The 18,029-nt window shown below is 41.0% G+C and overlaps 1 protein-coding gene across 1 annotated transcript in view; it reads left to right on the top strand.

Moving 5' to 3' along the window:
• The window catches only part of NOTCH2 (notch 2), a 184,659-nt gene that overhangs the window by 87,699 nt on the left and 78,931 nt on the right, over positions 1-18,029 (top strand). Inside the window, exons 4-5 of the mRNA XM_006861315.1 lie at positions 4,563-4,898; positions 17,757-17,879. Of these exons, the coding sequence (XP_006861377.1) occupies positions 4,563-4,898; positions 17,757-17,879 (459 nt within the window). The remainder of the gene's footprint in view (positions 1-4,562; positions 4,899-17,756; positions 17,880-18,029) is intronic.

Consider the following 18,029-nt stretch of genomic DNA (forward strand, 5'->3'; position numbering starts at 1 on the left):
GCCAAACTTCATCTCTCATACTTCAGACATATTGTCAGGAGGGACCAGTCACTGGAGAAGGATATCATGTTTGGTGAGGTGGAGGGTCGGAAAAAAGAGGAAGACCCCCAGCGAAATGGATTGGCAAATTGGCAGTGGGCTCAAGCATGGCAACAATTGTGAGGTTAGCCCAGGACCAGGCAGTGTTTCGCTCTGTTGTGCATAGGGTCACTATGAGTTGATACCAACTCGATGGCACCTAACAACAACAACGTCATCTTCTAGTCTAGTTCAAAACATTCCATATCTTACTTGGATTCCTATACTAGTTTGCTAACTAGTTTTCTTGTCTTTACTCTCTCCCCATCTAGTTCATATGTCACATTGCCACTTCTTTAATTATTAATGCAGATCTTACAAACTCACTTGCTCTCAATGCTTAATGACTTTTAAAGATTTTTTTGGTCTGGTTTTGTTTTACTTTTAAATCTTTTACATGACTTCCAAGGCCCTTCACAGTCTGGTTCATACACCTTTCGTAGTCTTCCCACAAGCACCCATCTCTAGCCATACCAAAATCCTCCTGGTTTCTGGGAAATGTCATACTTCCTATTCCTTCAGGCCCTTACACATCCCTTTGCCTGGAATGACCTTTTCTCCAGTTGGCGATTGCCCAACGTCATTTAAGACTCTGTTTCATTGACCCTTCCATAATTCCTTTAGGCAGTTAGTATCTATGTTTTATTATCTTATATATCATATCTTGTTGTAATTAATTCTTAATGTCTCTCACCTGATTAGATTATGAATTCTTCAGAGGTGGATCTGAGTTTTATTCACAGAGGACTATAAGTGTTTATTGGATTAGATGAGAAAAGGAGAACCATTCTCCATTTTGTGTCCCACTTAATACGCTAAGCCAACAATTCTGTAAATCTAATAAGCAAAAAATGAAGAACATGTTCAGAAAACTGGACTGTATCAGTTAATTGAGAATATTTGTTCTATTAATTCTTCTTCAAGAGGTGCTGGTACGGGTAGAGAGTAGTTAGAGTGATCCATTATCTCCAACATGTATATGACAAACTAATTTGGTGAGTCATTGTAGGGATTTGGTGGTTAAGAGAATAATTTCTTCCTGATTGTCATTTTGAGTTCTTTTGCCACCACAAAGCAAGATAATACTAGGGGAGGGCATACCCAGTTGAAACATCTTAATCCTGACTAGTGCAAATTGCAATGATGCCTTCTTCATAAATAAATGCCACTCTGAAATGCACCTCAAATTAAAAAGCCTTCTTTTGCCCTTAGAGATCTCCTCAGGGTTTTATGTGGAGTTTTGTATCATTTTGATACATTTCCCACTCTGCCTGTCCTTTTAGGAATCACTACATTTATCATTTTGGTTTTGTAACATTCTTATACCTCACTAAGACTTCCTTAGTTTACCCTCCACTCATTAATGAAGAAACTGAGGCAATAAGTTCGTACCTGTATGTGACATATGCAGGAAACCTGCCTCAGGGACCTTATGTGATCCTGCACAGGTTGCCAGAGGAAGCATTTCTGTTTCTTACTCAGAGTAAAGGAGCCTTAGTGCCATAGTGGTTAAAGTGTTCAGCTGCAAACCAAAAAGTTGGCAGTTCAAACCCACCAGCCACTTGTGGGAGAGGATGTGGCAGTCTGCTTCCATAAAGATTTAAAGCCTGAGAAGCCCTATAGGGCAGTTCTACCCTGTCTTCTAGGATCACTATGAGTAAGAATTGACCCAATGTCACTGTATTTGGGGTTGGGTAGGTAAGTAACTCAGTGGAATGAGGGGACAATGATTTTCATTTTCATTTTCTCTGTGCTTAGCATTTTGAGATAGTGTCTCACTTTGAGATGTGCAGTGTCCAAAATTTTATTTCCCCTCTCCCCCTTGATTTGACATTCCTGTGTGCTCACATTTTGCTTACCCCACCCCCACCCTCCCTTTAGAACGTTGTCATAGCTCTCATTTGCTTTTCTATGGGATCAAAGATTTGAATGTTTTCCTAGACAGCCAATTGGAGTTTTAACAAATTCAGAGGACTGTCACCTTTTTAGTTTTAAAAAAAAACAAGGATTAGACTTATGAAAACAAAAAGCCACACAAATACCAACTTTAATAGCACCATGGGAACATTCTTTCCTCCTCAAGGAGAGCTTTACTTCCCTTGTAGTCATGCCTTAGATCCAACACACCAGTGTCCCTGCTTCTACTGTCACACTCATAATGGAGAGCATGCACAGGACTACCTCTGTGGACCTATAGTCTCATGACAGCCTTGACTACTTGTAATATCAAGAAGCCAGAGATTCTTCATCCTTTTCAAACATATCAAAGAGTATTTATAGCAAGGCTACAGTCATTAATGTGGTCCCAGAATGTATGTGTGTTGTTGTTGTATTTGAAGGAAATTGATGTAGTATTGACTTGTCATTTCTATCGTTGAAGTTACTGATATAGTAACTACGTATCATATGAAAAATTTCATGAAATCACACTTCATTCATTGAACAGATACGATGTGAGAGCATACTGTAGAGAATCCCCAGCTTTACCAATGTGGCAGGTGGTATAATAGAATGACAGAGCCAATGTGGGCTGTGGGCTGTGTGTATGTGCCTGTACCTCTGTGTGCATATCCGTATGTGTCTGCATGCGTATGTGTGTAAGTGGATCATTTCTTTATAAGATCAGCAAACAGATGGCTCCTATGAAGCAGAAAATGTCCAGCTTTTCCTAACTGCAGTACCACTCCATCATCTCTAATGTCACCTCCTCCCCTCTCAGCACTCTCTGTCTTTGGGTTCTGTAATTTCTACAGTATCTCATGGGGACATGACAGTGTATTAGGGAGGTGATAATAGGGTGCAACTTGGGATCAGGTAACAGAAACAACTCAGGACACAGTTTCTCCATCAGCATTTTCTCGCCCTCCCCTACCCAGCCTTGCTGGAGCAACTCTACAAGTCCCACCACTGCAGACTTGCACTAGGCTCCTGTTTCCTGTCATCTCTTTCAGCTCTTGTTATTACAGTACCACTGTCTCTTACTGCCTTCCTTGTTACAGCTTCTCTCTCTGTTTGTGTCTCCCTTTAAGACTTGTTGTTAGGTGCCATTGAGTCGGTATCGACTCATAGCGACCCTATGTACAAAAGAATGAAACACTTCCCGGTCCTGAGCCAACCTCACAATTGTTGCCATGCTTGAGCCCGCTGATGCTGCCACTTTGCCAATCCATCTCACTGGGGGTCTTCCTTTTTTTCTCTGGCCCTCCACCCTACCAATCATGATATCCTCTCCAGTGACTGGTCCCTCCTGACAATATGTCTGAAGTATGAGAGACCAAGTTTGGCCATCTTGGCCTCCAAGGAGCACTCTGGCTGTACTTCTTCCAACACAGATCTGTTTGTTCTTTTGGCAGCCCATGGCACTTTCAGTATTCTCCTCCAACACCATAACTCAAAAGCATCAATTCTTCTACGATCTTCCTTATTCACTGTACAGCTTTCACATGCATATGAGGTTATTGAAAATACCATGGCTTGTGGGTGACAGAAATACATGGCTTAAGCCTAGTGGATGACAAAACTGACCAGTCCCTTTGTTCAGTTTCTATATACCTTATTTGCATGGTCCCACCCGCACAAGTATCTATTGCACTTTATTTACATTATTAGCAAGTTGTCGAGTCCCTCTGGTAGGCCACAAATACCTCATTTCTATGGTCCTACTGTGTCATTTTGGACCCTGGTGTGGCGCTGTGGTTTAATGCATCAGACTGCAAAGCCGTTTGAACTGCAAGGTCGGTGGTTCAAGCAGGGTCTCTATGGGTCAGAATCGACTGGATGGCACTTAACAACAACCCTGTCATTTGGAGTCTTGGTGTGGCATTGTAGGATGAGCACTGGACTGCTAACCATAAGACCAATGGTTTAAACCCATCAGCCACTCCTCAGTAACCCTGTACAGGGTTGCTATGCATCAGAACTGACTCGATGGCACTTAACAACAACCATCACCCAGAATCATTTGGTGGGAGTTACAAAAACTGTGGCTACAAGGATCCTGTTAACTAACTCACTGCACTGCAGTGTGCGTGTGAGTGATTTGGGGAAGTGAGGGGACATGAAGAGTGAATTTACAGAGGTGGTGACTTTTGAGCAGAGTTGCCAAGTAAGTGAGAGTTCAGTAGGTGAACCAAAGGACAATGGCGTTCCAAAGAGAAAGAGCAGCTTGTGTGGAGTCAGGAAGGTGTGAGGGCATAGATCCATCTAGGCCCATATTTGATGCAGGCAGTGATGGTACCCACCAAGACTGTGCTTTGTATGACCAACCTACATCCCTCTCCGTGTGCTCCACAGAGCTGAGGTCCATGGAGACTTGCTGAAGAGTGTTCTGTGATCTTGAGGAGGTTCTGATTTGGACTTCTGTTGCATTTAAGAGCTTAGGGCTATCCCCTATTGTCACCTAGTGGGTGAGAGATGTGGGGTGTTGAGGACGGGCCTGGCTCCTATTTCTGTGGGCAGTGCTGAGTTCTGCTGTCTCTTTTTAGGTAATCTGTGCCAGTGGACCGATGCTTGCCTGTCTCATCCCTGTGCTAATGGCAGTTCCTGTACTACTGTGTCCAACCAGTTCTCCTGCAAATGCCTCCCAGGCTTCACAGGGCAGAAGTGTGAGACTGACATCAATGAGTGTGACATTCCAGAACGCTGCCAGCAAGGTGGCACCTGCCTCAACCTGCCGGGTTCCTACCAGTGCCAGTGTCCCCAGGGCTTCACGGGGCAGCACTGTGACAGCCCCTATGTGCCCTGCGCGCCCTCCCCCTGTGCCAATGGAGGCACCTGCCGGCAAACTGGTGACTTCACTTTTGAGTGCAACTGTCTTCCAGGTAAGGAGCCCCTGAGCGCCTGATGCCGAGGGATTTACTGCCAAGGGGAGGAAGGTTGGTGAGTGTGGCCAAACTGCTCCATTAGGAAGTGTGCTTCCCAGCAGGGAAAAGGGGAAGTGAGAATTTTGTGTGGGGTGGGTTGTTGGTGAGGGCGGAGTTTTATGGACCCACTGTGGTTCATAAACTGAGCAGGGGTTAATTTAACTTGTCAGGGTTTATGATGATTAGTGGCTAGGAAATTGTTTATTGTCCTCTGAAGAAACAATGAGAAACAAGACAGAACTCTGGGAAAGGGACAGGCAAGCTTGTAGAATAGAAAAGAACACCAAGAATGAGATATAGGAAAAGACGTATGTATGATTTATAACATACTTTAAATGGAATGGATGAGAATGATACGTGATAAACGTTCTTGTACGCTTTCACTTTTGATACCCAACTAAATGCGCCCACCTGCCTTTCATGAAACGCCCTAATGCTGCTATGGTGGGGGGTAGGTGTTAAGCTTCTAACTGCAAGAGAAGTGGTTCAAACTCACTAGCTGCTCCAAAGGAGAAAGAAGAGACTTTCTGCCCGTGTAAAGATTTATAGTTTCGGAAACCTATATAAGATCACTGTGAGTCTTAGTCCACTCTATGGCAGTGGGTTTTTGCCCTTTCCTGATTGTCTCTGGTCAACTGGCCTTCAGAACCTTCTCCTATTGTACTGTCACTTCAGGGTAACCCTTCCTCATTTTGAAACTTGAGAAGCTTGATATTGGGAGGATAGGTTGTGTAAATCAGTAAGTTTTGGGGTTGTTTTTTTTTTTTTTCTTGGATGAGCTCTAATAGGGTTTTCAAGGATAAGTTTAAAAAGCACTGCTATTATAGTTCCAGTTCATACATTCACAGGTTTGTGCCAAACAAAACGTGCTTAAGCATGTCTCTGAGATCAGTGAATGGCTATAGACACGTTCTCTTAGGGAGACCCTGTCTTTGTCTTCTTAGGATGCCTTCAAAAAGAAGGAATACTCTTTGTGCCATGCGGGCGGAGGGGTGGAATCAATTTTGAGTTCAGGGCTAATTTCAGATATTTAACAAAGCACAAGTAGACATCTTCCCAAATCACTGAAGCTTATGGGCATGTTTGCTTCCATAAAACAATATAGATGGATCAAATGCGTTCAGGAAGACCTCAAAGATGAGTAAAGACAGGAAAGACCATCAGCCTAGACAAATGAAGAAACTTTGACTGAAGTCCAGAAACTGGTAGGAGAAGACTGTAGGATTACCACTGATGGGATAGCTACTGAAGTTGGAATCTCACATGGCTTGGCATTTTCAATTTTAAGTGAACGTCTTAGTCTCATCAAACTTGTGGCTAGATGGGGACCAAAAGTGTTATGTGAAGATCAGCTAGTTCTAAAAGCAGATCTTTCCATCAGTCTTTTAAGCAAGATTGAAGTTAATAATGACAGTTTCATGGGATGAATTATAACTAGGGACAAGTCTTAGATTTACCAGTATGATCCAGAAAGCAAGGTCCAAAACAGTGGCTTCCAAGGGGAATCTGCTCGGCCATTTAAATTCAAGACAGAGAAGGTTATGGCAACTGTTTGTGTATTTTGCAGGGGTGGTGGTTGAGGATTCCAGAGTAGGGGATAACTTTGGTAGATTTCCTTGGAGGACACAGAATGGTCATAGGATTTATTATGAAGATTTAAGAAAATTGATAGCTGATTGGTGAGGATAAGGTCAGGAAAGTTGTGCAAGAGTTTTTTTTTTCCCCCCATCACAACAATGTACCTGGCTCACTATTCAAGGATAGCAAGGGTTGTCCTATGAGAATTTATTTGGGAAAGCTTACAGCCCTGATTTCGCTCCTTTGGACTTCTTTTTGTTACTCAAACTCAAAGAATGTTTCAGAAGAACATGATTTGAGTCTCCTGAGGATGCCAACTCTAAGAACATTTAAAAGGAATGCAATTTGAGTCCCTTGAGTATGTCCAAAATGTCTTTTTGACATGGTGTAAATCAAGGAGCGCAGAAGTCTTCATGGAAATATTAGAGCGATGGAAACCCTCCCTATAGAAATGTATAGATCTGGATGCTGTGTGTGTTGAGAAACAGTAGCTTCGCATTTTGATATCTTTGTTTAATAAAAGTTTCTATGATTTTGTTTCAGTAGTTTTTCACTTATCCTTATATTTGAGAGATGTTTCATGATGCCTGATGTGAGTCCCCTACAGTGCACACTCTAAGGTAGAAGGAAACAGAGAAGTAGTGTGTGGAAGCTCGGAGCCCCGTGTGACAACAGAGATGGAGAAAGGAGCAAGTCTGGCCAATTCACTTAACTCCTTATAAAAATGATGAGGAGGCTGAAAACTGAGCATTTTGACTGGGAACAGAACATAAGCAGCTGGAGCAGATGAATTACTAAGCAACAAAAATCCTGTTTTTATACAAATACCCTTAGTACAAAAACAAAAGGAGGAAAACTGTAGGGGAGAATAACGTGCTGAGTAAGCAGAACTGCCTCAGAAAGAAGTTGTTTTAGCCTCGGTTTTTTCAGAGTGGGAATCTTAGGTTCTGGCTTTGTGGATGTGGTTCACATATAGTGGGATTGTATGCTTTATCTTTGGGGGCTAAAAGTCACAGGTTGGCTCTTGGTTTAAAAGACCAAGTGTGAGTATTCTTTCCATTCAGTAAAAAAGTTGTTGATGGCTCTCTATGTTCAAGGCACCGTTCTAGATGTTCGGTGAAAGAACTGAAAGTTTACTATTATTTAACAAGCCACAAGAACAAACTTAAATTTTTTTTTAGTTTCTTTCAGTTTCTGTTTCAATAAAAACCAGATAAAACTGTCATTCTAGATACTAAATAAATGTTTGACTTAGTGGTACTATCATCCATGTTATCGGGGAAACAAGTGACTAACAGATATCTTTCTTCACCCCTTCCTTTGCATTTTAAGGGTTAAAGAAGAAACTAAAAATGTAAACAATTTCATTTTACAAACATTTTAATATTGCAAATATTCTAATTGTCTAATAGTTTCAGTGGCTAGTCCTTGAGGTTACTGTGATGTATTATGGTTGGAGGCGAAATGTGTTTTTCAGTTTTATGAACATTACTTTTAATAGTTGCCTAGAATAAGGGTTGATTTGGCAGCAAGATCCTGACAGGAAGCTAGAGCAGTCATAAAGGAAGTTTTTAGCTAGGAGAAAGTGATTATTCACTCTCATTGTCTCTGCATTGTTAGCCATGAGCCACGATAAGAACCTTAGGGAATTCTGAGAGTGTGTCCAGGAAAGTATCCGTCAAACCAGAATAGTATCTCCTCCTTGAGAAAGGAAATAACCAGGGATTCCACAGTGGAGAAGCTGCCAGGGGGCTAGAGACAGAGTGAGGAGATCTCGGCTGCCTCTGACCTTCTGCTTGTAGTTGAAATGAAAGCGTTTATTTACTCACAAATGAAGTGTGTGTGTGTGTGTGTGTGTGTGTGTGTGTGTGTGTGTGTGTGTGTTGGGGTCAGGGTGCGGGGTGTGACCAGAGAGGAGATTTGGGGGAAGAGAAAACTAACATTTATTTAATGCTTTTTATGGGCCAGGCATTGTGCCAAGTCCTTTTGCAGCCATTAGCTTGCTTTCACAAAAACCTTGGGGGATAGGGATTATTTTTCGAGATTCCCCCCAGGTGAACTAACAGATTTGGAGAGATGTTAAGTGATTTACCCAAAGGTGTACCTTTCCTCTTTTCCATTTTTTGGAAAAAGTGCATTTTGCTGAATATTTTGAATTGTTTGGGTTTAAAAAAAAAAAAAAGATTCACATTATAAGAAAAGCCAGATACTCCTAATTTTAATCAAGTGATATTTGCTATTTATCAACCGGTGTTCTTTAGTGATATATTCCATGCAGACATTTTTAAAAAGTTAAGTCAGCTAGTTCTTGCCCCCGTGGGGTACTGTGATATAAAACAGATGACATCAGCTGGGACAAATATATAGAAGAAAAATCAGAAAGAATTTAAAACAATAGATGATGCAGGAACACCATGAGTAAGTGTGTTTGCACAATTTGTAAGATTTCATGTTCATTGTTCTCAAGTCCTAGATGGAGTTTGTAAAGCATTCACTGTGTTTGCACATAGGGAAATAATGCCTGGAAGTGATTTTCTTTAGGCGATCCTTTTCCTAGAGTATCCTTCTACTTTCCTGTCCCCCCTCCATTGCCCTTCACATTATTCAAGAGAAGCACAGCAATGATGGTGAGGTTGGCGCAGGACCGGCCAGTGTTTTGTGCATCAGGTCATATGAGTCTGTGCCGACTTGACGGCACCTAACAACAACAAAATGTTACTTAAAATAATAGCCAGTCTTGGTAGCGGGCAGGCTTTCAGGGTATACTCTTTGGTTGGTTGATGATGCATGGAGGGGATTTGGAACCATGGCAATGAAACAATATACGATAGAATGGATGTAAAACTAATGTTCTCCCATGTAAACTGTCATATAGTTCACAATAAAACATTAAAAAATAGCCAGTCTTGATGTACATCTCATCCTAATTTGAAGAGAACCATTATTTATTTCCAAAATTGGGGAAATCAAGTCAGCATGAAATAAAATCTCTTGTTAAGGTATTATGCAACCCCAAGTGGCTGCTTCCCTGTACATTTGCATCTTTGCATTTCTAATTGCCTGACTACCCAATTTAAAATGGTAACCAGTCCCACAACCTCTATTACTGACCTGGGTCTACATTTTCTTTTCTTTTCCTATAATGCTTCTCTTCCTCTTACTATATAATTTGCACTGTGTCATGTCCTTTATTATGTCTGTTGTCTATCTTTTCCAAAGTCTGCCTTCACCTTGCCCGCTCCAAAATGAAAGCTAGGATCTTTGTTCTTTACCGAGCACCTAAAACAGTGCCTGGTACATAGTAAGTCCATAGATATTCGTTGGCTGAGTGATTCTAATATCATACCACAGAGAATATAGCTTTGGTCTTCTCATTTTTCTTCCTGCAGTCATGCAGTTTAGATTTAGTTTGGCTTGCCTTTGTCATGAGACTTCAAAACATTTGGGGGGAAATTTCATTATCTTTTCATTCCATCTACTTCCATGCACTTGTTGAAACCCCAGCGTCCACTGTAATATTGACTAAGGAGAAGTCGGGGATCTTTTTCAACTCTGAAAGTCAATGAGCTCCGAATTAGTGAGTGATTATCTAGAAATAGTTAAGTTATAGTTATTCTTCTAGCAAAGAGCACTGTAGTCACTGTGAGTTGGTTCTAGTATTTTTGTAAGGGTCATAAGGAGGAATTTTAAACTGCAAAGATAAATCATCTTTTGCAACATAGGAAAAAGGTGTTTGTCCATGTGGGGAGGAGGGAAGTGTAGAATAATTTCAGGAGGGAATTTACAGAATCTAACAAAAGAATTGCATTTCATCAACTGTTAACAATCTAAAATCCATCATCAGGTTCCATTGCCTGGGCCTCAGCAGAAGCTCTAGTGGCACTGTGGTTAAGTGCTTGGCTGCTAAAGGAAAAATCAGCAATCACTTCATGGAAGAAAGATCTGGCAGTTAGCTTCCATAAAGATTACAGCCTTGGACACCCTATTGGGCAGTTACACTCTGTCCTATGGGTCTGGTAGTGTAGTAGTTACGAGTTGGACTGCTAACTTCAAGGTCAGCAGTTCAAAAGTACCAGTGGTTCCATGGGAGAAAGAGGAGGCTTTCTGCTCCCATGAAGATTTACAGCCTCGGAAACCCTGTACAGGGCCACTATGAGTCAAAACCGACCCCACAGCACACCACCACCATAGGGTTGCTGTAAGTTGGACTCAGCTCAACAAGTTTTAATTTGTTATTATTTTTAGCAAAAGTCCTAAGGAATGGCACCCAGCCAGAGTAATTTTAACAGAAGAACAAAATAGAGCATGAAAGCAAATTATGAAATCATTCACTCCCAATATTTTTGAGTTAGGGCCAACCAATGAAGACAGAATGAGTAGGCTCGTTTTATGTTTGTGGCTGTTTGAGTGAAGTGGCACAAGTAATCAGAAAACAGTAGGCTGTTAAACCCTACTGGTTGATCCTTGTGAGTTAGAAATTAGATTGGACAGCTCTCAATGCACTTGCCCTTTGTCTCTCTCTGTCACACCACTTTATTCCTGTATGATATGTTGTTTTTTTAATTCATAAAACGATTTTGGATCCGTCGTTCCAAAACAATAAAGGTTTATACTTTATAAACTACCTCCATAGTTCACAGACTGACTATATTTAATATCCCTGTACCATTCAAATAAAGCTCAAATATATTTTGTGGCTTTTGTGTCTGCTCTGTTTGCTGAGCTTATGAGCTATTAGAAATAATTCCCTCTTGCATTCTCACACTCAGGGACATGTGATGATCTCCTGGGTGTTATACATAATCAGATTTTGGCAGGTTTCTCTGGAAGAGATGCAGAAATGATCATACCATGTTCTCGGGTGTTTGATTCTAGCGCTGTGACTTGGGCCCTAAGTCCAGTTTTGCTCTGTATTCTGAGAAGTGCTTTCTAAACACTCTCTTGTGCCTCAAAGCTTCTGCCCATGTTCTTGCCCCAGGTTTCTATCATCGTCTCCCCCTTTTTTATTTAGAACTTAATCCTTTACAATCTGTCAGAGCACCTATTTCACTGGAATGACTTCTGTATTCCCTATCCCTATGTGGATTAGAGACTAGAGACTCTGTGGCACTGTAGGATAAGCAGTGGATTGTTAACAGTTGATGAAATGCAATTCTTTGGAATCACAAAATCAGCAGTTCAAACCCACCAGTCACTCCTTGGAAACCTTATACAGGGCCACTGTGAGTCGGAACCAACTCGACAACATTAACAAACACAACAACGGTTCCAGCACCTTTTGCACACCCTCCAGCTCAGCACTTACCAAACTGATTGTTTATTTGTTCATCTTGCTCAGGGGACACTCTCATTTTAACTCCCCGCCCTCCATACCCAAGGAGCCCTGATGGTGTAGTGGGCTAAATGTTGGGTTGCTAACAATTGGTGGTGGTTCAAACCCATCAGCCGCTCTGTGGGAGAAAGATGAGACTGTTCCCATAAAGATTTATATTCTCGGAAATCCTATATAGGGTCACTGTGAGTCTGAACTTAACAGCAGTGGATTTGGGGTGCCCAACATAATGCCTGACACAAAGTTGGGACTCAATAAATATTGGACAAATGTGTGAATTGGGTGTGACAGGCAAAGATTCCTGCATTCTGTTTTTTTGTTTGTTTGTTATGTCTTGGATTTATTGCTTGTGAATCTCCTTGTTCATTTCTTTGATTTCTTTGGTTGCAAAGTTAAAAAGAAAAATGGAACTTACTAGAGCTACTTCTTGGCATGCTTCTAGGGCATGCTTGGAGCACTCACAAGGGCCAGTATCTTACTCAGAGGCCAGTCAGAGGATGGAAGGGGTGTGTCAAGAAAACCAGTTGGACAGAGATAGGACCGGTTTGATTTCGTGACAAGCTTCTTTACAGGAAAGAATTTTTTTAAAAGTAGGCTTATAGTGTTTTGAGTTTGTCTAGTTCCGAGTGTCCCTTGTTCTTCCCTCACTCCCCGTTTACTGGCAATGTAACCAGCCTAGCCTGGGAGACTCTTGTCTATCCTCCTTTCCTCTGCCCCTTTCCACTGGCCCCTCTGCTCCTCTCCGCCAAATTTCTCCACCCTCACACCTCCCAGGGTTTGCAAACAAGAACATGTGGATACTCTCTGGAGAGATGCTCTTCTCAGTGTGGGATGAGGAATTCAAAAGACTTTTCTGCCCCTCATCCTCACTGTCATCATCAATCAGTGACTGGTCTCATTGCATGGACTATAGTTTTATAACAGCACAGTCTTGAAATGTTTCTTCTAAGTTTAATTCCTCTCCTTTTGGCCTTTTAAGGATATGAATTGGCTTTAAGCAGTAGACTCCCTGTGCTCTAGCCCTGTGAGCCTCTCTGAATGCACCACACCCATCCCCACCCACGGGTCTGGACACTTGTCTGTTTCCTTTCTCCTAAAACTTAAAATATATTTTAAAGAAGTGATCGCACTCTGACTTAAAACAGGTCTTTTCTCTTGCCTTTGACTAGACTGTTCCTTACAAGAATTTGCTAGCTATTTCCAAAAAGAATTCTCTAACTCTATTTTTAAAAATAAACACAAATCCTATCCTAACTTTGTAGGAAAACTGATTTAGCCTGAGTTTTTCTCAGACTTGGGAACTTTTGACTTAAGGTCAGTTTGTTTTGGTTTGTTTTTTTCAGACCATTCAAAGGAAACTCTGGGGTCTAATTAGCATACTTCACTGGAAGTGGAGAAATCAGTTTTAGTGCCAACTCCTACTGGTCATGTAAGCTTGGGCGAGTCAGCTGTGTGGACCTTAATTTCCTCATCTGTAACATAAAGGGAATAGCAGATAATCTTTAAAGGATACTACTACACTGATTTACGATAGTATTAGCAAATATGTGAAACCCTATATAGAGTCACTATGAGTCTGAACTGATTTGGTAACACACAACAACAACATGTGTAAAACAGTTAGTGTGTGTCAGGCTCTATTTTAAGTGCTCTTCCCCCTTCATAACCCCAACATAATAGCATTATTGAGATATACCTCACACACATACAATACAGCCATTTAAAAATACACACTTTAATGGTTTTTAGCATGTTCACAGTTGTGCAGCCATTGCCACAGTCAGTTTTAGAACATTCCCATCAGCTCAAGAATCAACCTTGTAATCACACCATAGTCTTCCTTCTCCAGCCCTTGACAATACAAGCTTTGGAATTGCTTTCTGCCTTCTGTCTCTTTGAATTTGCCAATTCAGAAATTTCGTATCATTATAGTCATAACATACATGGTTTTTTTCATTTAGCATAGTGTTTTCCAAGTTGATCATGCTGTTGTGTGTATCTCCACTTCATCCCTTTTTATGACTGAACACTGTTCCATTGTAAGGCTATGGTGGTGGTGGTGATGTGCCGTGGAGTCGGTTCCAACTCATAGCGACCCTGTACAGGGTTTCTGAGGCTGTAAATCTTTACGGGAGCAGAAAGCCTCCTCTTTATCCCACGGAACAGCTGGTAGTTTCGAACTGCTGTCCTTAATGTTAACAGCCCGATTCGTAACCACTACGCTACCAGCACTCCTTATTGTAAGTCTATATATACCACATTTTATTTACTCACTCATCAATCAGTAGACACTTGGGTTGCTTTCACTTCTTGGCTATTATGAATAATGCTGCTTGTGAACATTCACATACAAGTTTTTGTGTGGACATATATTTTCATTTATCTTGGGTATATGAATAGAATTGCTGAGTCATATGGTAACGCTATATTTAACCTCTTGAAGTATTACTAAACTGTTTTCCAAAGTAGTTGCACTATTTTTCGAGCCCACCAGCCACTTCATGGGAGAAAGATGAGGCTTTCTGCTCCTGAGAGGATTCAAACCCTGGCAAACCTTATACAGGGTTTCTATGAATCAGAATCAACTCTGCAGTACTTAACAACAACAGCAACATGTGAGGATTCCAATATCTCCATATCCTCACCATCACTTGCTATTATCTATCTTTCATATTGTAGCCATTTTGGTATATGGGATTGTTGTTTTGATTTGCATTTCCCTGATGGCTAATGATGTTGAACATCTTTTACGTGCTTGTATCTTTGGAAAAATACCTATTGAAATTCTTTGCCCATGTTTTCATTGGGTTATTTGTCTTTATGTAACTGAGTTGTAGGACTTCTTTATATAATTTAGATAAAAGTCTCTTAACAGATATGACATACAAACGTTTTCTTCCATTCTGTGGGCTGTCTTTTCACTTTCTAGATGATATTCTTTAAAGCACACATGTTTTTAATTTCAGTTTATATATTTATTCTTTTTTTTTTTTTTTGCTTATGTTTTGGGACAGTCATGTCTAAGAAGACTGCTTAACCCAAGGTCACAAAGATTTACACTTGTTTTCTTCTAAGAGTTTTTATCATTTTTACTTCCATTTAGGTCTCTGATCCATTTTGAGTAAATTTTTATACTATATAATGAAAAGGCCCAACTTCATACTTTTGAGTGTGGAGATTCGGTTGCTTTACCACCATTTATTAAATTGGTTTTGTTGTTGTTAGTTATTAATATAACTCATATAATCTTCATAGCAACCATATGAAATTGTTGTTGTTAAGTGCCCTCAAGTTGGTTCCAACTCATAGTGACCCTGTTTCCCAGGAGCAGCTGGTGAGTTTGAACCGCCAAACTTACAGTCCAATACTTACCGTAATTCCCTGAATGAGAAAAGGAAGTTTCATTAGCTTGCCCATCGTCTCTCAGCTATTACATGTTAAGGCTGAGATTTTAACCTAGGCAGTTCAGTCCCAGAGACCATGCTTTAAACCACAAAGTAACTGTCTCACCTGCCTGTCTTCTTGCCTACCTACTTACCTACTTCTTGACAGAGAACTACCTAAAAGATACTATCAGTCATAAAAAAGAAAACATTGTATTTTTTAGATGATGTGGTTGTGCTGAAATGCTGCTGCTTTCTTAATTTATCTGTGGTTGGTGAATTTAGTTAGTTGTAGCATTGGTTAAATTTAGTCGTAGCGTTGTCTAAATAAAGTCCAGTTCACTGTCCCTCCTTCTTATAGCTTAGCTGCAGAGGGCTTTCCCCCTCCTCCACACATACTCTAGCCAACCATATATAGTGTTAGTCCCCAGAGGATCAAGTTATGAAAAGGATGACTGATGACCATCATCAATCTTGACCACACTGGTGCTCACAGTGATGAACTGGGAGACTTCATTTCTCTCCACATGCACCACCCAGAGACCTCTTCTAAGAGCACACCTGGAACACTTCTAGAGCGTCTCTATTGATATAGCTCTAGACTAGGAACACAGACCTCAGCTTAAGTTCACGAGTTGCTACTTGGTAGAACTGTAGATTTGGACTCACTATTATAATCAATGTAGAGACTACACAATTAACATTTCCTGGCTCATCAATCTAGTTATCAAACTTTTCTCTGATTAAACATAAATATGAGTAATATGATAACTTTTTTTTGAAAAAAATCTGAGTCTACAAGAATTTTCAGTCTCTTTCTCAAACTTTCGTAGTGATTCATCTGCTTAAAGTGACTGAGTATTGAGCGCCTGGAGAAATACCATTCTCTTCACTTACTCTCATCTTCTATGAAATGATTTGCTCTGGTCTCTAGGAATTTTTTTTTTTTTTTTTTGCCAACTGGTTTATGCTCTTCCACTTGACTGTCACTGTGTTCAGAAAAGCCACCATGTTCCTGTATAACAGCGCAGATGTAAAATACCACAATAGCCTGTGGTAAGGGATAAAGCAAGGTGTGGTTGAGTCTGTCCCTAACACCAGACTGTAAATGCTACAAGAGCAGGGGCTTGCTCTTTTTCTAACCATTACATCCCCAGTGCCTTACATTCAGTAGATTTGAGTGAGACAGAAGAACTGTAAGGGATATTTTCAGGAGGCCAAACAGTTTAGTCATATACTCTATTTCAGTGTAGTCTTCTGTCTTGCTAGCGAAGAGATTTGGTAGCAAGGAAGGTGAAAGGAAGAACCCTGATATACATGTATAGATTACAGAGGAACACTTTGTGGGCAATAAGTGTGCTAGCTTCACTTTTCAAAAAGGGGAAAACTGAAGAGGAAGGAAGCAAGGCTATAAATGTAAAGAAAAGCAGGAAGCATTCAAAATGTTGCTAAGTTTTAATAATGCCACTCCATTTTCATACAGCTTTTTACATTTGTAAAGTACTTTACTCATAACAACTTGTTAAGGTGGTTCCAACTCACAACAACCCTGCATAGGATTTCCAAAGCTGCACATCTTTGCGGGAACAGAATTCCTCATCTTTGTCCCAGTAACAACTTATAACATCCTATTAATATTGGATGAACAGGTAGACTCAGCCTCATTTTCAAATAAGGAATTTGTGACTTCTTGTTGTTAGGTGCCATAGAGTTGGTTACAACTCATAGAAACCCTGTATGAAGTTTCCAGGGAGCAGCTAGTGGGTTTGAACAGCCAACCCAACCTTGCAATTTAAACTTGACCTTGTGGTCCAGTGCTTATCTTATAGCACCACAGCATGACTTCATACTGTGACTTACTATATATTAAATAGCTGGTAGGTGATGAGGTTGGGATTTACCTCATATATTCAGTTTCATTCGGTAATCTTCTGTCTGTTCTTCCCCCTAGTTTGGGTCTAGAGAAATCTAAAAGCAAGAAAACCCTGTGCCATTGTGTCAGTTCGCACTCATGGGGACCCTTTGGAGAGAGTAGAACTGCCCCATAGGGTTTGCATGACTGTGATCTTCATGGAAGCAGACCGCCACATCTTTCTCCTATGGAGCAGCTGCTAGGTTTAAACCATAGACATAGACAGTTAGCAGTCAAGCACTTAGCCACTGCACCACCAGGTCTCCTTTAGAGAAATCTAACACCTTATTTTTCAGAACCAGTGAATTTCTGTCCAGAATATGATTGGTCTTCATTGGGATTTAATTTCATTAAAACATTTTGACATTTTTATGAGGTAACTAAGCTGTGTCATTGGGATGAGTCACATTTATTGTTCAGCTTGAGGCCTGAGTAGACAAGCAAAGAGGTTTGGTTAGTTTCATGTGGTGAGTCCTGGGGTGAGCCACTGCTGATTACTGAACTGAAATGATGAAGCGTGTGTGTCCTGATGGCCACGTCCTTTGGGTGAAGAGAAGGCCACTTACTCCTGTTATGAGAATTCCTCACTGCCTGTGTTCTTCTCTTACCAGGTTTTGAAGGAAGCACCTGTGAGCGCAATATTGATGACTGCCCCAACCACAAGTGTCAGAATGGAGGGCTTTGTGTGGATGGAGTCAATACTTACAACTGTCGCTGTCCCCCTCAGTGGACTGGTATGTGCAGTGTGACAATTCCCCCAGACGGGGCATGGGTCGGTAACCAGAGGGAGGCTGTTCTTAAAATGGGTGCCTTCCACAAATTACTTCAGGGCTGTTGTGGGGCCTGCGTATGAACTGAACCAGGGTCCTCTGTACAGGATCACT

Source organism: Chrysochloris asiatica, unplaced genomic scaffold (assembly GCF_000296735.1).
Source record: "Chrysochloris asiatica unplaced genomic scaffold, ChrAsi1.0 scaffold00042, whole genome shotgun sequence".
NCBI lineage: Eukaryota > Metazoa > Chordata > Mammalia > Afrosoricida > Chrysochloridae > Chrysochloris > Chrysochloris asiatica.